A 23422-nucleotide genomic window follows, 5' to 3' on the forward strand; every position below is an offset into this window, starting at 1 on the left:
TAACTACTGGGAATAATGAGAATAAACTGTATACGTATTTTAAAAGCCTATATTTCTCTTCTTCTGATCTTTCTCTTCTTCCTTTTGTTCCCTTACTGAAGAAGAAAAGTTTCAGAAACAATAGGGGGAGGGGGAAGAGTGCTCTAAAACAGCAGTTGCCCAACTTTTGGATCTCACGGACCACCAGTGGTCCACAGACCCACAGTTGGTGACCGCTGCTCTAAAAAGTTTTATAAGTGTGCAGAGAGGTGCAAATATAGGGTGTTCATAAATTGACACCTCAACAAGAAATTGAAAACAAACTTGGAAGGGCCAAGGCAGCTGTAGAGTATAGGTTTATTCCATTTACTCTCCATCCCTCACCCTTATTGTCAAGCCACACCAAGTCAAGCTGCAAAGTGGTTGTAATAAGTTATCAATATATCACACTATTCCAAAGAATTGTGTAAGAAAGGAGGGGAAATGCCAATTGTTATACAGAAGGCCACAGCCAAAGGAAATTTATAGCACATTTGCAACTTCTGAGGTTTATACATTCAGAAATAGTCACCTCCCTCAATTACTATTATTACTTTGCTAAGTACTAAATTACTGAGTAGAATGGTTATGTTATATACTAAAGCACTTAACATTAGATAGCATTTTAAAAGTAAGTAGAATGCCTGTGCTGAGAGGTACCACTGCTGCGTTACCAAACCCTTCCTTCAGAAAGATGTTTCTACATGGGCCTCCCACACCTCACTCACCCAATGTGCTCTCTACAAATCCTTCAAGAAGACACAAAAATTCAATGGAAATACAGCACATTCTCTCTGAAAAATTCAACACTAGGAAGGTCTTTCTGAACTTCTTTCTATAGAATAGGACCAAGGTCAGAGAGAATAACTTTCTCCAGGACAAAATTACGTATGGGAAAGACAGGAGAATTGTTGGTATTAAGTTTAAAAATTTAGTGCTTATTCCCTGGCTGGTGTGGCTCAGTTAATTGGGCATCGTCCCATGCACCAAAAGTGCACATACCCGGTTGCAGGTTTGATCCCAGTCAGGGCGCATGTGGAGGCAGCCAATTGGTATTTCTCTCTCACATCAATGGTTCTTTCTCTCTCTCACCCTTTCTCTTTCAAAATAATAATAATAATAATAATAATAATAATAATAATAATAATAATAAATGCAAACTGAATTGTATTTCTCCCCAAACCATAAAGCAGGGTAATATGGACCTATAGAGAGCAATGTTTCCTAATTCTTCTACCAACTCTTAAACAGTGTGAAATTAGTGGAATATTCAAAAACCTAATCTAGTTTTAACTTTTCATAACTAATAAAACAAAATTTGGCAAACAATTCTAAGAATTATATAGCAGTTTATTTATCTGCATTGCTTCAAATGACAAATAGTTTATTTGCAATATTTAAATTAAATTTCAATTTATTATTAATGATAATAAAGTAGGGCGAAAATTAATATAATGGTAACAATAAGGTAATATCACTGAAAATAAATTTAAATTAGAAATTATTTTCCTGAGAGGGGTTGGGAAGGGTTGCCATGGCGCGCACCTGGGCCGCCTGCCATGTGACTAGGCCTTCCAGGGTGGGTGCTGCTGTCCGCAGTGACTCCAGAGCAGCCTCACTTTGTTGGTCTGAAGATAACCCTGGGAGCTGAGGAAGTTACTTAGAAGTTCCGCGGGGGATGCTCTGGGGAAGACTGGCTGCCAAGGCAGCTCCAATGCAAAGGTCACCATGGATCAGAACAATAGCATGCCACCCTACACTCAAGTCCTGGCCTCCCCTCAGGGCACATGACTCCTGGAATCCCTAGCTTTAGCCCAATGATGCCGTATGGCACAGGGCTGACTCCACAGCCCATTCAGAACACCAACAGACTGTCCATTCTGGAGGAGCAGCAAGGGCAGCAGCAGCAGCCAACGGCCCAGCAGATGACTTAGGAGCCTCAGGACAGACATTCAGCTCTTCCACTCACAGACTCTTACGATTGCAGCCAAGCTGGGCATCATGGCCCTGTTCCCTTTACCCATAACCCCCACCACACAGCCCTCTGAGAGCTTGGAGATCACACCACAGCTGCAAAATATTGTATCCACAGTGAATCTTGGTTATAAACTTGCCATAAAGACCATTGCACTTCGTGCCTGAAATACTGCATATAATTCCAAGTGGTTTGCTACTGTGATCATGAGAATAAAGGAGCCCCGGACCACAGCCCTGATCTTTAATTCTGGGAAGATGGTGTGCACTGGCGCCAGGAATGAAGACCGGTCAGAGTAGCAGGAAGAAAGTATGCCAGAGTTGTACAGAGCTGGGTTTCCCAGCCAAGTTTTTGGACTTCAGGATACAGAACATGGTATGGAGTTGCAATGTGAAGTTCCCCATAAGGTTAGAAGGCCTCATGCTGGCCCACCAACAGTTCAGTAGTTATGAGCCAGAATTATTTCCTGGTTTAATCTACAGGATGATCAAATCCAGAATTGTTCTCCTTATTTTTGTTTTGGGAAAAGTTGTATTAACAGGTGCTAAAGTAAGAGCAGAAATTTATGAAGCCTTTGAAAACATCTACTCTATCCTCAAGGACTTCGGGAAGATAACATAATGGCTGTTTTTCCCTCCCACCCACTAGTTTTAAAAACACATCAGTTTTGGTACATTTAAATGGTGGTGTTGAGGGTAGCCTGGGTATGTGTGGATTGCAGCCTGCACATGCGCCTGTCTTACTGTAGTGGCTGCACTGTGCTGACCATCTATTTAGATTTTAGATTTAGATTTAAAACTCCTACTGCTGTTGACAAGTTGGTTTAAGAAACAAAACTCTGGCCAGGGGCTAGGGGAGGCTGGGGGAAGGTCAATTGGGGAAAAAAGGAGATATATGTACTACTATTTGTAATACTTTAAACAATAAAATAAAATAAAAAAAACCCCAAAACTTTGGTGTTAAAGCCACCTCTACAATTGACTGGACTTTTAATTTTGTTTGCTTTCTTCCTCCTAAACCACAGGTTTTATATTTCTACCAAAAAAATAAAAATGTCTCTTAAAACTGCTGTTTTTCTAATTTGTAAGTCTAGGATTTATTTTTGTGCCAGACACATTCCGCCTTCTCATAATTGCAGGACAGAACAGATGTATTAATGAATACGAACGGCTGTAAATATTTCTCTTCTCAGTACTCTGTACAATAAATGCTGTTTATAAAAGTGTTAGGCTTGATGTTATAAATGATGAATTATAAGATTTATGTGATCATACTGTTTTTAAATAAGCCAAGTTTCCTTTTACCTTACTACCTATTTTTGTTCCTTTTTGCCTAATTTTAGTGTCCCTCTTTTTAACTTCACATCCTTTAAGGCACTCATTACTTTCATCTTCTCTAATAGCTCTTTAGTAATAAAGGAAAATAATTTGATAAACTAATATAGTATTGAATTTCTGAAACTAAGAGATATTTTCAAACACTAATGTCAGGAAAATAATTTTTTGTGTGTGGGTTCAGGCATTATATCTAAAACATAATCACCTTTTGGATATTTTATTGATTCAAAAGGAAAGTTACAGTTGTAGGCCGAATAGAAAAGAGAGCAAACTACTACTTCAGCTGAAAATTATACCCAAGAAAATATGATGAAGAAAATGATGGAGGGAAGCTAATTGCTACATTATAAGTAAAAATGTCTATTGTGGCCTCTTCTTTTATATATTAGAGGCCCAATGCACGAAATTCGTACAAGAGTAGGTCTTCATTCCCCCGCTGCTGGCACTGGCTTCCCTCTGGCACCCGGGACCCCGGCTTCCCTCGCAGCCCCAGCTTCATCGGAAGGTTGTGCGGAAGGACGTCCGGTATAATTAGCATATTACACTTTTATTATAGATTTCTTAGTGCCTTATACAAGTAACCATTGGAGTTAAACAATTATTTCAAGTAGACTACACACTTGTAGTTTCTTATAAATAAAAACTAGTTTAGTTTTTTAATTATAGTGAATTCTATATATAATTATTCCTTGATATGGAATCTGATATGTAGAATTTCATCACTACAAAATGTATATAACAAGAATTTAATCAATTCTGGTATATATTACCCCAAAATTCTATACCATTAAAGAAGATAATTCCTTCCTTGTTTTTAACAAGATGTTCTTCTCAAGTTATCAACACAATATAAATTAGCTATTGGTTTTCATTATCCTGGGAAATCAATGTCAGAGAAATAATAATAATAATAATAATAATAATAATAATAATTATAGTTGTAACATCAGGTTGAGAAAAAGGAGAAGTGAAAAAGGCACTGGGGCTTTTGTTGTTGTGCATTTGTTGTGTATAGAGCTTGGGTAAGTCCTAGTGAGAGAAAATATTTGTGTGTTTTTTTTAAATATTTTATTGTCATTTATCTATCTGTCTTCTGTTTCTTTTTTACTTAATCCTTACCCGAAGATATTTTTCCACTGATTTTTAGAGAGAGTGGAAGAGAGAGGGAAAGACAGTGAGAAATATAGATGTGAGAGAAACACATTGATTGGTTGCCTTCTGCACGGGCCTGGGCCGAGGAGGAGCCTGCAACCGAGGTATGTGCCCTTGACTGGAATTGAACCTGGGACCTTTCAGTCTGCAGGCCAATGCTCTACCCACTGAGCCAAACCAGCTAGAGAAAATATATTTTTTTAAATATATTTTTTATTGATTTCAAAAAGGAAGGGAGAGAGACAGAGAGACAGAAACATCTATGATGAGAGAGAATCATTGATTGGCTGCCTCCTGCACATCCCCCATAGGGGGGGAATCGAGCCTGCAACCGGGCATGTGCCCCTGGCCGGAATCGAACCCGAGACCCCTCAGTCCGCAGGCTGACGCTCTATCCACTGAGCCAAACCGGCCAGCAAGAGAAAATATTTTTAACAAATATTTTGTTGCTTCTCTTCCCCCTAAAATTTAAACTTTGCTGCCTTAGGTTGTAGTGAAAGAGCTGTCATGAAAAACAATGATCAATATCCTTGTATATTTATTTATGTGTTTAATGCAAGTAGAAGACTAAGATAAGCCTCATTTAAAATACTGTGTGTTTGCCGAAACCGGTTTGTCTCAGTGGAAAGAGCGTCGGCCTGCGGACTGAAGGGTCCCGGGTTCGATTCCGGTCAGGGGCATGTGCCTTGGTTGCGGGCACATCTCCAGTGGGAGGTGTGCAGGAGGCAGCTGATCGATGTTTCTCTCTCATCGATGTTTCTAGCTCTCTATCCCTCTCCCTTCCTCTCTGTAAAATATCAATAAAATATATTAAAAAAAAAAAAAACGTTTAAAAAAAAATAAATAAATAAAATACTGTGTGTTTTCTTGCTACTTGCCTCTTGCTAAACTTATGGATAATGGAGTAATAAAATTAGTTGGGTTCTGATTAATCAGTATAGTATGGGATTCATGTACATGTCTTCTTTTATATGTTCTCATATACTCTTGTAGTAACTTTTTATTTTTTTAAAACATGATAATAGTAATATATATTATAATAATATATACCGTATATACATGTAAAAGAATTGTGTGTCTAAAAAAATGAAGCTCACTCCCTACTTATGATTTCTCTTCCTTTTGTTTCCCCTACAAACAGAGGAGAATAGCAACCTTAGTGTTTGAACATATTTATGAAAAAGTGAGCCCTAACCGGTTAGGCTTAGTGGCTAGAGTGTAGGCCTGCAGACTGAAGGGTCCCAGGTTTGATTCCGGTCAAGGGCATGTACCTTGGTTGCAGGCACATCCCCAGTAGGTGGTGTGCAGGAGGCAGCTGATCGATGTTTCTCTCTCATTGATGTTTTTAACTCTCTATCCCTCTCCCTTCCTCTCTGTAAACAATCAATAAAATATATTAAAAAAGTAAAATGAAATACTTAAAAAAAAAGTGAAGTAGGTGGTGGGGAAGGTATATCCAAATGCTATGGCTCAGGACAGCATTCTCCTTCCCTTCACTGACTGAAACACAGCTGAAAAATATGAAATTGCTTCTATGGCGACGAATTTAGTAATTTTAATTAGTTAAGGATTAGGATAACTTATAATGATCAAAGGTATACTTTGATTAAAAATGGAGCTTTAGTCCTAGCTGGTTTGGCTCAGTGGATAGAGCATCAGCCTGCGGAATAAAAGGTCCTGGGGTCAATTCCAACCAAGGGCACATGCCTGGGTTTCGGGCTCAATCCCCAGTAGGGGGCGTGCAGGAGGCAGCCGATCAATGATTCTCTCTCATCATGGATGTTTCTATCTCTCCCTCTCTCTCCCTCTCCCTTCCTCTGTGAAATCAATAAAAAATATATTTTTTAAAAAAAGAATGGAGCTTTACTATACTGTTATACTGAAACATAAGGCAGAGCTCTACTAAAATGAACACTGAGTACCATGATACTCAGTCAACTGAAGTGTTCAGAATAAATTATAAGGTTCACGCAGTACTCCCAAATAATAATCATTTTTAAAAAGAGCAATTATCAATTACCCCTGAGTAATTTACCATATCAAAGCTAACAAGAGAGCCCTAGTCAGTTTGGCTCAGCGGATAGAGCATCGGCTTGTGGACCAAAGGGTCCTGGGTTTGATTCCAGTCAAGGGCAGGATCCTCCATGGCCCGGGCAGGAGGCAACCAATCGATGTGTTTCTCTCATATCGATATTTCTCTCTGTCTTTCCCTCTCTCTAAGAAATCAATGGAAAAATATCCTCGGGTGAGGATTAAAAAAAGCTAACAAGAGATTTCAAAGACCTTTATTAAAATCCAGGCCTCATTGTACAAGTCAAGTGAAAAGGTTTCTAGGAAAAACCTTTCACTGGCACCTTTATGAAAAATTACTCAATTCCTATAAGTAGCAACACTTCTGTTTTAAGACATTTGAAAGATCTTAAATCATCAGACAATTTATTTTGCCAAGAATAAGTCAGGTAATAGCAGCACTCACCCACCTTCACTAACCAGCTCACTATTGTCTGACTGCTTACAAGAGATGATCTTCTCCACTAGTTGGTTGTAGCTGCAGTTACCAACAGCTTTTACAATGTCATCAATCTAGAAAACAAATGATTGTCTTACTAATCATGATAAGATTAAAAATAATAACAAAGAAACCAATGTCACTCTTTAGGGTTTTATTCTAATACAATACTAAAGATACAAATATTATTTATGAAAAAAATCAACATTAAAATTAACACCCAACTGTTTTCAGTTTTGTTTACAGCTATATTATAAAAAATATTTTTTTAAAAAGAAAGAAAAGTATTGCTCAGTTGTATTTCAATTATGCAAAAAATAATTAAATGGGCTTATTACATGCAACTTTATTTCTTAAGGTTGTAAAGATGCATTTAAGTGATTAAAATAAAAAATAAACCATTTAAGGAGGAAAAATAAGAAAAGCTCATTTTTTTTCTTTTCTAAAATACAAATATTGTCATTTAAGGCAAGACAAATATAAAGATGCTAATTTATGAGATTAAAGTTTTTCCATTTTATTTATTACTAGAGGCCTGGTGCATGAAATTCATGCACTGGAGCGGGGGGGTCTCCTCAGCCTGGCTGGTGCCCTTTTGCAGTCCAGGAGCCCTTGGGGGATGTCCTACTGATGGCTTAGGCCCACTCCCTAGCTGGCAGTCGGACATCCTTAGCACTGCTGCAGAGGCAGGAGAGGCTCCCGCCACTGCTGCTGCACTTGCTGGCCATGAGCCCAGATTCTGGCTGAGCAGTGCTCCCCCTGTGTGAGTGCACTGACCACCAGAGGGCAGCTCCTGCATTGAGCATCTGCCCCCTGGTTGTCAGTGCGCATCATAGCAACCGGTCGTTCTCCCATTCGGTCAATTTGCATATTAGCCTTTTATTATATAGAATTTACTTCCTAGCCAAGTATAGTGAAAATGAGTAGACACAACTAACTTTATTTTCCTGACGAAAAGTTAATGTATATTAATCAGGGACAGTATTTGCCTCATGATTCTTATTTAATATTTGTCTTTGGAGGTTCACTAGAAAAGTGAATTCAATGTTTTAAATTATAGGAATATAAAATTGGGCATCTCTACTCTCTCTCCATTATACTTTGCTTTGGTTATTGAAGAAAAATAGATTTCAGCTGTCTCAACAACTTATTTTGTTTGCCCTCCCATCCCTAAAATATATTTATACATTATTTACATGTACTACTGTATTAATATAATATATCCATAATAAAACAAGTACAAATTAATACAAGATATAAAAAACAAGAGGGCCAATGTTTTCTTTCACCATCCAAATGATCTTCTTGAATACTTACTCTTTAAATACCATAAGTCTTAACATATATCTGCACAAGAAATACTCTGGACAGTAGTTTCCAAACTGGGAAGCTTATTAAAAAGATTTAGGCCCTGCCGAAACCGGTTTGGCTCAGTGGATAGAGCGTCGGCCTGCGGACTTAGGGGTCCCAGGTTCGATTCCGGTCAAGGGCATGTACCTTGGTTGCGGGCACATCCCCAGTAGGAGGTGTGCAGGAGGCAGCTGATCGATGTTTCTCTCTCATCGATGTTTCTAGCTCTCTATCCCTATCCCTTCCTCTCTGTAAAATATCAATAAAATATATTAAAAAAAAAAAAAAAAAAAAGATTTAGGCCCTGGTCAGGGTGGCTCAGTTGGTTGAAGTGTCATCTGTGCACTGGAAGGTCACGGGTTTGATTCCAGTCAGGGCATATACCTCGGTTGGGGATCATGCGAGAGGCAACCGATTGATGTATTTCTCTCACATCAATGTTTCTTTCTCTTTCACCCCATCCTCCCTCTCTAAAATTAATTTTCAAAAAAGATTTAAAAGAATTCCAGGCTCAAGTTGTTTCTCAATTGTCTATTCCACTGCTGAATAGCAAAATTTGAGAACAACTGCTCTGCTCTAGGCTATAATTTATTTCTTTTACTAGAAACCCGGTGCACGAATTCATGCACCAGTGGGGTCCCTAGGCTGGCCTGCGGGATTGGCCAAAACCAGCTCTCCAACATCCTCCGAGCGGTCCCGGATTGTGAGAGGGTGCAGGCCACAGGCCAAGGGACCCCACCGGTGAACAATTGGGGCCGGGGAGGGACGCGGGAGGTTGGCCAGCCAGGGAGGAACCGTGGGAGGGCTCCAGGGCGTGTCTGGCCCGTCTCACTCAGTCCCAATCAGCTGGACCCCAGCATCAAGCTAACCTACCAGTCAGAGCGTCTGCCCCCTGGTGATCAGTGCACATCATAGCGACTGGTCGACCAGCCTACTGTCTGCCCCCTGGTGGTCAATGCCCATCATAGCGAGTGGTTGAGTGGCCTTAGCATATCATTAGCATATTACACTTTGATTGGTTGAACGGATGACCAGACATTTAGAATATTAGGCTTTTATTATATAGGATTCCTGCAAAATTCTACCATGTTTTGTAAAAGCCTCTTAACCATGCAAGTGGAACTGATGGTTGGTCGAGAAGAGCAGTAAATTGAAAAAGTCAAAGCAGTGAATTATGGAAAATGTTACATACATATCTTAAATATTTCATATTAACTAAAAGCACATAAACATATTCACTTGTCAATCTTTCAATGTAGAGTCAAATAAGGCCTTTTCTTTGAAAGAGGATCTTTTGGCTACGAGTCTAAGTAAACCACACAAAAGAGTATGACTTCCAGCTTTGATTCATTTAAAATGAAAACTTGAACCCTTAAGAAGCAATATGAGGGCACAATTCTTTTAGATTTTCATTCTTTTTCTTTTTTTAAACACACACACACACACACATACACACACACGTAAATATATATTTTATTGATTTCAGAGAGGAAGGGAAGAAGGGAGAGGGGATAAATGATAGAAACATCAATGATGAGAGAGAATCATTGATTGGCTGCCTCCTGCATGCCCCACACGGGGATCGAGTCCGCAACCTGGGCAATGTGCCCTTAAACTGGAATCGAACCTGGGACCCTTCAGTCTGCAGGCCGACACTCTATCCACTGAGCCAAACCAGCGAGGGCTTCATTCTTTTTCTTAACACTTGTACTGTTTAGAGCATTTCTTTAGTGAGTCAACTTCATTGTCTTTCCAAAGAACCTGAATTTTCAACCCTAAGGAATCCACTAAAATACAATTAGAATAACAAATACCAGATCAATATACAAAAGTCAATTGTACTTGTATATACTAACAATGAACAATATAAAATTTCAAGTTTTCATAGGCTGAATCTCTGTATTAATATTTCATTCAATTAATTCATTTGGGTGCCTTTTATACACTACTATATATTAGGTGCTGTTAGAGAAATTGCAGATGCAACAGAGAACAAAACAGATGTTCTATGCTTTCATAAAGTTTATATTCTGGAGCAAACACAAACAATAAATCAAATAGTCAAATATATAATATGCTAGGTAGTTGTATGCAACTGTTCTTTTTCATTGTTCTATAATATTTCATCTTTTGATGGCTACCTAAGTTGTTTTCAGTTAGGGCTACAACAAATAATAGTTATGAATATTCTTATACATTTATCCTGTTCCACATATCAAGAATTTCTCTAGGATATGCATTTTCAAACTTCTGAGTATTAGGATATCCTATCTTCAACTTTACTAGATAACTTCAAACTGCTTTCCAAGGTATACAGCCAATTCACATTCTCTTCAGCAGAAAATGAGAATACAATGTACATCTTCTCCAACATTTAGTATTGTCAGACTTTTAGATGTTAGCCATCCTGATGTGTGTAGAGTGGTATCTCATTTTGGTTCTAATTTGCATTTCCTGGATGGCTAGTTCATATGTTCACTGGCCACTTGTATATCCATTCTTGTGAAATGCCTGTTAAAATCATTTGCTCCTTTTTTTACTGGATGGCCTACCTTTAAAAAAGTACCTGTAGGAGCACTTTACTGGTACACTTTCTGGATATTCATCCTAATGTAAGTTGCGATCATCTACTCTGTGGCTTACATTTACATTCTCTTTGGAATTTCTTTAGACAAATACAAATTCTCAGTTTTAATGTACTCATGTTCTAGCTATGTTCTTCATAGTTAATACATTTGTGTCTTGTTTTAGAACCTTTTCTTGTCGTTAATGTTAAAAACATATTCTCAAATTATATAATTTTTATTTTTTACATTAAAAGATAAGTGCACATGGAATACAATTTTATGGTGTGATTTGGGGGAAACAATTTCATTTTTTATAATTGGCTATCTAATTAGAAATTTGAATTGGCTATCAAACTGGCTATTTACATATCTAATTGTCTTAGCACCTTTTATTTTATTTATTTATTTATTTATTTTTTTTTTAAATATATTTTATTGATTTTTTACAGAGAGGAAGGGAGAGGGATAGAGAGTTAGAAACATCGATGAGAGAGAAACATCGATCAGCTGCCTCCTGCACACCTCACACTGGAGATGTGCCCGCAACCAAGGTACATGCCCTTGACCAGAATCGAACCCGGGACCCTTCAGTCCGCAGGCTGACGCTCTATCCACTGAGCCAAACCGGTTTCGGCATTAGCACCTTTTATTGAAAGGACTACCTTTCCCCCATTACCTTATAGTGCCCTAATTCTGTCTATATATTCACAGTCTTTCTTAACTACAATCTTTAAAATATTTTGCATCTGGAAAAGCAAGTCCTTCCTACTTATTCTGCTTCAAGAATATCTTGGCTTTGCCCTAGCTGGTGAGGCTCAGTTGTTTGAGCATTGTCCAGGCACCAAATGGTTGCTGGTTCAATTCCCTCTCAGGGCATAAGACCAGTTGTGGGCTTGATCCCCAGTAGGGGGTGTGCAGGAGGCAGCTGATCAATGTTTCTCTCTCACATTGGTATTTCTCTATTTTTCTGTCCTTCTCCTTCCTTCTCTTTCTAAAACCAATAAAAACATACCTTATTTTTTTTAAAGACTATCTTGGCTTCTATTCCTAGATCTTTGTATTTCCATATAAATTTTACCTTCGAAAACTACTCGCACAAATCTGCTGGGATTTTGTTTGAGACTGTATTGAAACTATAACTTAAAGAGAAATGGCATCTCTATAAATTCAGTCTTAAAATCTAAATTTTCATTTGTGTAAAAAGAATGTATAGTCAGGTTCATAAAAAACAAGTAAAGCCTAGCTGGTATGGCCCTAATTGAGTTGGCCCCTAACTCCCTGAAGGGATACTCAGAAGTCTTGGGCTTGGGCAGGTTTAGCAGTCTGGAGGACAGCTTCCTTAACCTCTCAATTTGGCTTATTCCAGGTAAAAACAAAAATATAAGTATCAGCCCTAACTGGTTTGGCTCAGTGGATAAACATTGGCCTGTGTATTGAAAGGTCCCAGATTCGATTCTATTCTAATCAAGGGCACATGCCCAGGTTGTGGGCTCGATCCCCAGTGTGGGGCATGCAGGAGGAGCCGATCAATGATTCTCTCATCATTGATGTTTCTATCTCTCTCTCCCTCTTCCTTATTCTCTGATTTTAAAAAAATGAAAAAATAAAAAAACTCTTAAAAAAAGTATCAGAAAATATAAATCTAAATTAATTTGCCAAAGTAATAGCATTTTACTAAATTTGTGTTTATATAATATAAAATTTTCTACTTACCTGAGGGTCCACTAACCACCCATGGTATAAAGGAATATCAAGAAGATCAAATACTATGCATTCTGGTGTATATTCAAACACTCGAACACCAGTGAATTTCACATTTACATCCAAGCCTGTCTGTAGTTTGTGCAAGACTGCCATAGCATCACTCATATTCTGAAAACAGAAAAGGAAAGGGTAACAATAAGAAAAAGGAAATAGCAATAAAGAAGATATTTAAATGCAAGGACATTTCCTTCTAATTTTCCATTTTTGATTTTTATTAAGTATGTACTATGTGCCAGACACCAATCTGAGTTCTAAATATATAATATGATCTCACTCATATATGGAATCTAATGAACAAAATAAACTGATGTACAAAATAGATCCAAAGACAGAAGCAACAACAGATTGTCAAATCTCAGAGGGAAAACAGTGGTGAGTGGGTGGGTGGGAAGAGATCAACCAAAGAACTGGTAGGCATATATGTATAACCCATGGACACAGACAATAATGTGGTGAAGGCCTGGGTGGGGTAGGGTGAGCTAGATAGGGTCAGTGGGGGAAAAAAGGGACATATGTAATACTTTCAACAGTAAAGATTAACAAACAATATATGTATATGGAATAAAATAGACAAAATTCCTGATCTCATAAACTAATGCTACTATGAGAGACAAATATATTCTATATATATATAAAAGGCTAAGTGACAGACCATCCATCTATCCGACTAGCCGGTGCATATGACACCACTGGCAGTTTAAAAATAAGCGTTGGCTTATGCATGCCCGATACATATAAAGCTCTCGCTGGTGCCAATCGCACGTGTGTTTTAATTTTTTTAAATAAATCTTTATTGTTCAGATTATTACAGTTGTTCCTCTTTCCTCCCCCCATAGCTCCCCTCCACCCGGCTCCCACCCCACCCTCTGACCTTAGCGCCCCCCCAACTGTCCTCATCCATAGGTGTATGATTTTTGTCCAGTCTCTTCCCGCACTCCCCACACCCCTTTCCCCTGAGGATTGTCAGTCCACTCCCTTTCTATGCCCCTGATTCTATTATATTCACCAGTTTATTCTATTCCTCAGATTTTTTATTCACACTTGATTTTTAGATTCACTTGTTGATAGATATGTATTTGTTGTTCATAATTTTTATCTTTACAATTTTCTTCTTCTTCCTCTTCTTAAAGAATACCTTTCAGCATTTCATATAATCTGGTGTGGCGGTGATGAACTCCTTTAGGTTTTTCTTATCTGTGAAGCTCTTTATCTGACCTCAATTCTGAATGATAGCTTTGCTGGGTAGAGTAATCTTGGTTGTAGGTTCTTGCTATTCATCACTTTGAATAATTCTTGCCACTCCTGTCTGGCCTGCATAGTTTCTGTTGAGAAATCAGCTGACAATCGTATGGGTACTCCCTTGTAGGTAACTTAACTGTTTTTCTCTTGCTGCTTTTAATATTCTCTCTTTATCTTTTGCTTTTGGCATTTTCATTATGATGTGTCTTGGTGTGGTCCTCTTTGGATTCCTTTTGTTTGGGGTTCTCTGTGCTTCCTGGACTTGTAAGTCTATTTCTTTCACCAGGTGGGGGAAGTGTTCTGTCATTATTTCTTCAAATAGGTTTTCAATATCTTGCTCTCTCTCTTCTTCTGGCACCACCATAATTCTGATGTTGGTACGCTTGAAGTTGTCCCAGAGGCTCCTTACACTATCTTCATATTTTTGGATTCTTTTTGCTTTTCCAGTGGGTGTTTTTTGCTTCTTTGTATTTCACATCTTTGACTTGATTCTTGCGATCCTCTTGCTGTTGGATCTCTGTATATTATTCTTCATTTCAGTCAGTGTACGCTTAATTTCTAGTTGGTCCTTTTTCATATCCTCGAGGGTCTCACTAAATTTATCGGCCTTTTCTAGGATATTCTTGAAAAGCCTTATAACCGTGGTTTTGAACTCTATATCCAGTAGTTTGCTTTCCTCCATTTCTTTCTTTTGTGATGTTTCTTTGTCTCTGCATTTTGGCTGCTTCCCTGTGTTGACAGAGTAGCTTTCTGTGGTAGGTGTCCTCTAGGGCCCAGTGGCTCAGCCTCCCCAGTTACCTGAGGTGGACACTCTTGGTGCACCCCTTTGTGGGCTGTGTGCACAGTCTTGTTAAGCCTTGATTGTTGTTGGTGTCACTGGGAGGAATTGAACTCCAGGCAAATTGTATGTGAGGATCAGCTGTGTCTACAATGGGAGAACTTCTGTGCTGGAGACACCCTTATGAGGCAAGACTTGCTTCAGTGGGGCTCTGGTGCTCACTGAGTCTGCCCCGAGTGTGTCCCTTATGGATCTGAGAAGTTGTAATCTGGATGGTCCCACTCTGACCCCTGGGTACACTGGCTCTTGGATCTCCAAAGAGGTGCTAATTTAGCCTCTGCCTGAGGCCACCCAGCAGGAGCTATGGAGAGATCTGCAGATTCCTCTTCTTTGTTTGGGGTTTTAGGTGCCCAGATGAGGCCCAGCTGTGAAGCAATGCAAGCTGCTGTGGGGCCTTGGGCCTTCTTTTGGATGTTCTGGGCTCTCTGACTCAGCAGTTTGTTAGGTAATTTTAGGTTTCAAAGGACCAGGCCATTCATATGCAAAAACCTCTGTGCACAGCTTGGGTCGGGCGGGGTCTCAGGTCAGAGCAAACAGCAATGGCTGACCATCGGCCCTGCCCTAAGAGGCTCCGGGTCTCAGTGTCCCTCGGTAATCGCTGCAAGCACCTCTGAGAGAAAGCCACCCTCGAGTTCCGCCCAATGCCAGACAGTCCAGTTTCTCCCAGTATGAGTCTGGGTCCCCAGAGTCTTGCCCGGAACTGGAGTTCAGAGCAGTCGGGAGCTTGTGTATCCCTCCTGATTGAGAAAGACAACCGTGTACTCAGTTGCCAGTCCTTTCCGTGAGCGCGCCTCCGTACCTCTGCACTTTACTTCCGCAGGTCCTGTGAGTCTCAGTGTGCTTTTCTCTTTCCTTCTAGTTGTAGAATTTCCACTCAGCCAGCCTTCCTGTGGTTCTGGATGATGTCCGTTTTGTCTTTTAGTTGTAGTTTTGAAGTGGTTGTGTGAGGCAGCAGTTTCAGGTGTTTCCCTATGCCGCCATCTTGGTTTCATGTGTTTTAATTTTATAATACTATATTAAATATACTATTTTGACATGTAATGTTTTTGCAGTAATGTAATTACCGCACGAATCTTTCTTCTAATTAATTTCCTTTCAATGTGCATGAATCTGTGCACCGGGCCACTAGTAAATACATAATATAATATCTAGTATTGGTAAGAAAAATTGAGTAGGACAAGGATGTAAAGAGTGACAGGGGTGAGGGACCGATTTTAGACCAGGAAGCCTAAATACAAAAGTTTCTAGTCAAAGAAGGCCTCTTCCACTTCTAGGTATATATCCAAAATAATTGAAAGCGGTGTCTTGAAGAGATATTTGTACAGCCAGGTTCATTGCAGCATTATTCACAACAGCCAAGAGGTAGAAACAATCCACATATCTATTGACATATATGTAAAGAAAATGTGGTATATACATACAATTGAATATTATCCAGCCTTAAAAAAAAGGAAATCCTGTTATATGCTACAATATGGATCAAACTTGAGGACATTATGCTGAATAAAATAAGCCATTGCAAAAGGACAAATTCTGCATTATTCTACTTATATGAAATATCAAGAGTAGTCAAAATCATGGGAACAGAAAGTAGAATGATGGTGGTTGGGGCCTGGAGGGAAAGAGAGCTAAGGAATTGTGTGATGGGTACAGAGTTTCAGTTTTACAAGATAAAAATGTTCTAGAGATCTGTTACAAAACAACATGAACACAGTTAACATTACTGAATTATACATTTAAAAATGGTTACGACACCCTAACCGGTTTGGCTCAGTGGATAGAGCGTAGGCCTGCGGACTCAAGGATCCCAGGTTTGATTCCGGTCAGCGGCATGTACCTTGGTTGCAGGCACATACCCAGTAGGGAGTGTGCAGGAGGCAGCTGATAGATGTTTCTCTCTCATCAATGTTTCTAACTCTCTATCCCTCTCCCTTCCTCTCTGTAAAAAAATCAATAAATTAAAAAAAAATAAAAATGGTTATGAGCCTAAATTTTATCTTTTTTAACCACAAAAGTAAAGAAAAAGAAATGAGCTATCAAGACATGGAAGAAATTTAAATGTATAGTATTACTAAATGAAAAATATCAATTTGAAATTATTTCATTTATTTTGTTGTAGCCATGCTTGACTCCTTGCTATTCCATGGACACAGTATTGAATTCATTTCTGCATCAGAGTTTTTGCACTAGCGTCCACTTTGTCTGGAATGCGGCTATATGCTGTATGATTCCAAATGACAATATGAGAAAGACAAAACAATGCAGACAGCGAGATCAGTGGTTGCCAGAGGAGCGAGAGATATATAGGCAGAGCACAGAGGATTTTTAGGGCAGTGAAACTATTATGTATGATACTATAAAGATGGATGCATGTCATTATATATTGGTCAAGCTCATAGAATATATAACGCAAAGAGTGAACCCTAATGTAAACTATGGACTTTGGGTATTAATTATGTATCAGTGTAGGTTCATCAATTATAACAAATGTATCACTCTGGTACAGGATTTTGATCGTCAGGGAGATTGTGGGTGCATTTTGGAGACCAGAGGTATATGGGAACTTTGTACTTTTTATTAATTTTGCTGTGAACTTAGAGGACTCTTTAAAAATGACACCTAGCCCAGCCAGTATGGTATGTGTTAATAGACTGTTTATATTATTGATAAGGGTTCTGGTCAACAGTAGGCTATTAGTAGCTAAATTTTGGGGGAATCAAAAGTTACATTCACCAGGAGGTTGCTAGGTGGATTCCTGGTCAGGGCACATGCCCGGGCTGCGGGTTCAATCCCCACTAGGAGGGGTGCAGAAGGCAGCCGACTGATGATATTTCTCTCTCATCAACGTTTCTTTTTAAAAAAAATATATTTTATTGATTTTTTACAGAGAGGAAGGGAGAAGGGTAGAGAGTTAGAAACATTGATGAGAGAGAAACATCAATCAGCTGCCTCCTGCACACCCACTACTGGGGATGTGCCCGCAACCAAGGTACACGTCCTTGACTGGAATCGAACCCGGAACCCTTGAGTCCACAGGCCGACGCTCTATCCACTGAGCCAAACCGGTCAGGGCTCTCTCATCAATGTTTCGATCTCTCTCCCTCTTTCTCTAAAAGTCAATAAAAACATTTTAAAAAAAATGATACCTAAATAGTAACTAAGCAAAATACTGAGTCTTGGGAAGCTCTAGGAAAAAAACATTCCAGACAAAGTGGACACTAGTGCAAAAACTCTGATGCAGAAATGAGTTCAATACTGTGTCCATGAAACAGCAGGAGTCAAGCATGGCTAGGACAAAATAAATTAATTGAAAGTGGTGGGAGATGAAGTCTGAGAGAGACAGAGGCTGGATCACAAAGACTTGTTGGCCAACTCAAGGAGTCATTCTATGCACATAAGTTTTCTCAATATATATATAGTTGCACAGTCTGTAATAAAGACTATTTTAAAACATGTTTTTCTAAATTTTGATACATTAAATATGGACATACTTCAAGGATATTTTTGATGAAACAAATAAAAGCCAATATATAAAATTTAATAAAACTTTATTGAATTCCTACTGTTAATCAGACACTGTGATACATATTGAAGATATAAAAGAGGAGCAGACTATAGCCTAAAGGAGAGCTTATAGTAGAAAGGGAGAACACAAAATAAATCCTTTTATGTTAAAACTCAGGACTCTCTCTGAAATCTGAAAAAGATAAATTTAGATCATAAGAACAAAGTTCTGTTTTACCAAATAACTGATAAAATTCCATTCTAAGAGACTGGATAGAGTGAAAACAAAAAATTATTCAAATATTTAAAATTTATGAATGAGAAAATGTATAACAGAGTAACATTATTATATAATCTTTCATCAGTTTCACCTTTCTAATAACTATGTTTCCCCAAATATAGTTGACCTTAGAATAACATGGGATTGAATTACATGCATCCACTTTTACATCATTTTCAGTAAATACTGAAAATGTATTTTTCTCTTTCTTACGATTTCCTTTATTATTTTTAAATTATAGTTGACATTCAATACTATATTTTTTCTTTATGATTTTCCTAACATTTTCTTTTCTCTAGCTTACTTCATTATAATACAGTACATAATACTTATAAGATATAAAATATGTGTTAATAGACTGTTTATATTATTGGTAAGGGTTCTGGTCAACAGTAGGCTATTAGTAGCTAAATTTTGGGGGAATCAAAAGTTACATGCAAAATTTATTTTATATTTTATTTTTTTGCCTCAAAAAGTGACATTTGTTCAAAGGAAAAGAAAAAAAATGACAAGATAGCCATCCCTTGGCTCCCTTCCCTCTCCCCTCCCACTCCTCCTCCTCATCCTGCCAAGGACTGAGAACCCTGGCTGGGATAGCAGGCCAGCCCCTCTGAGATGAGGTCAGCAACATTGAGGAGCATCTCCTCAATGGAGGTGTTGTAGAAGTCCTCAATGTCTCAAAGAGTCCTCTTGCCCTAGCTGTGGATAGAGCATCGGCCTGTGAACTGAAGGGTCCCGGGTTCAATTCCGGTAAAGGGCATGTACCTTGGTTGCAGGCTCAATCCCTGGCCCTAGTCAGGGTGTGTATGGGAGGCAACCAATCAATGTGTCTCTCTCTCTGTCTCTCCCCAGTTCTTCCACTCTCTCTAAAAAGCAATGGAAAAATATCCTCCAGTGAGGATTAAAAAAAAAAAAAAGTCCTCTTGTTTTCTTCTGTTACCATATTAATAGCCACACTCTTATGGCCAAAACGTCCTCTCCAACTGATTCTGTGGATATAGTTTTCCCTGTTGGTGGGAAGGTCATAGTTGATGACTAAAGAATCCTGATGCACATCAATGCCTCTGGCCAACAGGTCTGAGGTAATCAATACTCTGTTAGAGCCAAAGCGGAACTCCCTCATTATTACAACTCATTCCTTTTGGTCCACATATCCATGCACAGCAGAGACAGTGAAGTCTCGGGTGTGCATCTTCTCAGTGAGCCAATCAACCTTTCTTTCAGTGTTGATGAAAATGACTGCCCGGGTAATGGTGAGGGTTTCATACAAGTCACACAATGTGTCCAGCTTCCACTCTCCTTTCACGTTGATGAAGAATTGGCAGATACCTTCCACAGTCAACTCTTCCTTCTTGACAAGAATCCGAATGGGGTCCCTCATGAACTTCTTGGTCACCTCAAGCATATCGAAAGGCATTGTAGCTGACAGTAATTCTATCTGGGTGTTGCTGTTGAGCTTTTGGGATATGTCATAGATCTGGTCCTTGAATCCATGGCTTAACATTTCATCAGCTTCAACTAGTACAAACCTCTTGATACATTTGGGAGACAGGTATCTGCGGTTAAGCATATCAAACACATGGCCTGGGGTGCCCACGATGATATGGGGAGTTTCCTTCTGCAGCTTCTGTAACTCAGCACACACACTGGTACCCCCAAGGCAGGCAGGAGGCAGCCATGTCATCTCCTAAAGCCATGACTACCTTTTGTATCTGCTGTGTCAATTCTCTAGTGGGTACCAGGGCCAAGACCTGGGTGGCCTTTAGATCCAATTCAATCTGTTGCAGAATCCGTATGGCAAAAGTGACTATTTTCCCATCCCAGATTGGGCCTAAGCGATCACATCATAACCCTTGATACAAGGAAGAATGGGTCGTTGCTAGATTGGGCCTAAGCGATCACATCATAACCCTTGATACAAGGAAGAATGGGTCGCTGCTAGATGGCAGAGGGCTTCTCAAAACCATAGGCATAGCTTACACCTTTATAGATCTTACACATTTTTAATAGATTACATAGTATTAAAATAAATTGATATAATATGATAAGCTCCATAAAGATTAATAAAGTGATAAAAAATCAACAAATTTATAAACAAAAAGTTTAAAGGGGTAGGTATTTTATCTTTTTCCCAAATCAAAGTTATGATAATATAAAATATAGATCCTGGGACTGGTTGCTTACATCACCAGAATTACTATTGGTTCCTGATTTTTTTAGAATTTTCCCCATATATATGTTTTTATTGATTGTTAGAGAGAGAGGAAGGGAGAGGGATACATCAATGCGAGAGAAACATCATGGATCAGCTGCCTCCTGCACGCCCCCTACTGGGATCAAGCCCACAACCTGGGCATGTGCTCTGAGAATTGAACCAGCGATTTCCTAGTGCATGGGTCAAGGTCACCCAAAGGTACTTCTAACATACCAAAATATATTTTTAGAAATTTTTTTGTTAATCCTCACCCAAGGATATTTTTCCATTGATTTTTAGAGTGAGTGGAAGGGAGGGGGAGAGATAGAGAGAAACATTGATGCCTGCAATGGAGGTATGTGCCCTTGACAGGAATTGAACCTGTGACTCTTTTTTTTTTTTTTTTTAAATATATTTTATTGATATTTTACAGAGAGGAAGGGAGAGGGAGAGAGAGCTAGAAACATCGATGAGAGAGAAACACCGATCAGCTGCCTCCTGCACACCTCCCACTGAAGATGTGCCCGCAACCAAGGCACATGCCCTTGACTGGAATTGAACCCGGGACCCTTCATTCCGCAGGCGACGTTCTATCCCAGCCGTGGGCAAACTATGGCACGCGGGCCGCATCTGGCCCGTTCAGCTGTTCTATTCGGCCCGCGGAGCTGAAAGAGCGGAGGGTTCTCTTGCTCTCCCCTCCGCTCCTTTACTTTGAATTTATATTAGTTCACACAAACACTCCATCCATGCTTTTGTTCCGGCCCTCCGGTCCAGTTTAAGAACCCATTGTGGTCCTCGAGTCAAAAAGTTTGCCCACCCCTGCTCTATCCACTGAGCCAAACCGGTTTCGGCGAACCTGTGACTCTTTAAGTCTATGGGCCTATGCTCAATCCACTGAGCCAAACTGGCTAGGGCCATACCAAAATATTTTTAAAATCTACTTGTAGTCATTTAAAAAACTGTCATAGAAACACACAAATACAATGTTGCCTTGTGTAAGTAAAACTGGGAAAAATATGCTCTTAGTTTACATTACAATTTCTGGTAAAAAGGGTTTAATTAGGAAGATTACAGCTCTGCATTGGTCTTCCTAAAATTTAGGCTTGAACATTCCTGCTCACATAAAATAGAACACTATTACATTATACCTGTGGAACATTAAATACCAGCTTACATTTAGCAATATCAGCTTGATACATTACTACTCTCAAAGCTAATGATAGTTTTTATTTCAAAGTTGAAACAAACAGTATCTAACAACTGCTTATTTTAAATAACATGAGGAAAGATGAATCAATGACAAAATCACTTGAAAATCAACTTTGCAAAGAAAATACCAGGTTACCATTCTACATAGGCCTATAGAATAATATCTATGCTTCATTCTATATAGCACATATCCTACCTAATAAAAGAGTAATATGCAAATTGACTGTCACTCCAACACACAAGATGGCTGCCCCCATGTGGACACACGATGGCTACCACAAGATGGCCAGCAGAAGAGGGCAGTTGGGAGGGACCAGGCCTGCAAGGGAGGACAGTTGGGGGTGATCAAGCCTGCAGGGGAGGGCAGTTAAGGGTGACCAGGCTGGCAGAGGAAGGAAGTTGGGGGTGACCAGGCCTGCAGGGAAGGGCAGATGGGGGGGATTCAGGCCTGCAGGGGAGAACAGTTGGGGGGGACCAGGCCTGCAGGGGAGGGAAGTTGGGGGCAACTGGGCCTGCAGGGAAGGGCAGTTGGGGGGGGACCCAGGCCTGCAGGGGAGGGCAGTTGGGAGGGACCAGGCCTGCAAGGGAGGGCAGTTGGGGGCGATCAAGCCTGCAGGGGAGGGCAGTTAGGGGTGACCAGGCTGGCAGAGGAGGGAAGTTGGGGGCAACCAGGCCTGCAGGGAAAGGCAGTTGGGGGGGACCCAGGCCTGCAGGGGAGAGCAGTTGGAGGGGACCAGGCCTGCAGGGGAGGGCAGTTGGGGGGGGACCAGGCTGGCAGGGGAGGGCAGTTAGGGGCAATCAGGCTGGCAGGGGAGCAGTTAGGCATCAATCAGGCTGGCAGGGGAGTGGTTAGGGGATGATCAGGCTGGCAGGCAGAAGTGGTTAGGGGCAATCAGGAAGGCAGGCAGGCGAGCAGTTGGGAGCCAGCAGTCCTGGATTGTGAGAGGGATGTCTGACTGCCCTTGAGGGGTCCCAGATTGGAGAGGGTGCAGGCTGGGCTGAGGGACACCCACTCCCCCCTCCCCTGTGCATGAGCACCGGGCCTCTAGTATTCATATAAAACAGAGACTGGCCATTGATTGAGATCAATGAATATATCCGTAAGTTAAAAATGACATATTTTAATATAATAAAAATTATTTATATTACCTGTTCATAATTTAAACGTTGAATTTCTGAAATTTCTTTTGGCTTTGCATCAAGCATGTAATCTCCTGTAAAAAGAAATTGTGAAGTTGCCTTTAAAAAATATCAGATTTAAATTTTAAATTTATAAGTGACATATAAAATTAACCACCTAATTCTGATCAGAGAAAATTGATATTAGTCTCAGATGTATATTTTTAATCCTCACCTGAGGATATGTCCATTGATTTTAGAGAGAGAGGAAGAGAAACATCAAAGTGAGAGAAAAACAGCAATCAGCCCCCACATCCTGGATGCACCCCAACGGGGGATCAAACCCAATCCCACAACCTAGGTATGT

General features: G+C 39.8%; 1 protein-coding gene and 2 pseudogenes across 3 annotated transcripts in view; 1 reads left to right on the forward strand and 2 right to left on the reverse strand.

The window, feature by feature from the left end:
- MINDY2 (MINDY lysine 48 deubiquitinase 2) overlaps nt 1-23422 on the reverse strand; it is a 69250-nt gene that overhangs the window by 25925 nt on the left and 19903 nt on the right. The window contains exons 3-5 of the mRNA XM_080686663.1: nt 23086-23150; nt 12622-12780; nt 6963-7065 (exon numbers count right to left, since the gene is read on the reverse strand). Coding sequence (XP_080542789.1) covers nt 6963-7065; nt 12622-12780; nt 23086-23150 — 327 coding nt within the window. The remainder of the gene's footprint in view (nt 1-6962; nt 7066-12621; nt 12781-23085; nt 23151-23422) is intronic.
- On the forward strand, nt 1747-2614 carry LOC308245658 (TATA-box-binding protein-like; annotated as a pseudogene). The gene has a single exon. The product of its transcript is annotated as a TATA-box-binding protein-like (transcript).
- Nucleotides 19493-21926, reverse strand: LOC308254068 (eukaryotic initiation factor 4A-I-like; annotated as a pseudogene). Its single transcript has 3 exons — nt 21876-21926; nt 19603-20364; nt 19493-19540 (listed from the first exon to the last, which is right to left on the reverse strand). The product of its transcript is annotated as a eukaryotic initiation factor 4A-I-like (transcript).

Source organism: Plecotus auritus (assembly GCF_963455305.1).
Source record: "Plecotus auritus genome assembly, chromosome: 1".
NCBI lineage: Eukaryota > Metazoa > Chordata > Mammalia > Chiroptera > Vespertilionidae > Plecotus > Plecotus auritus.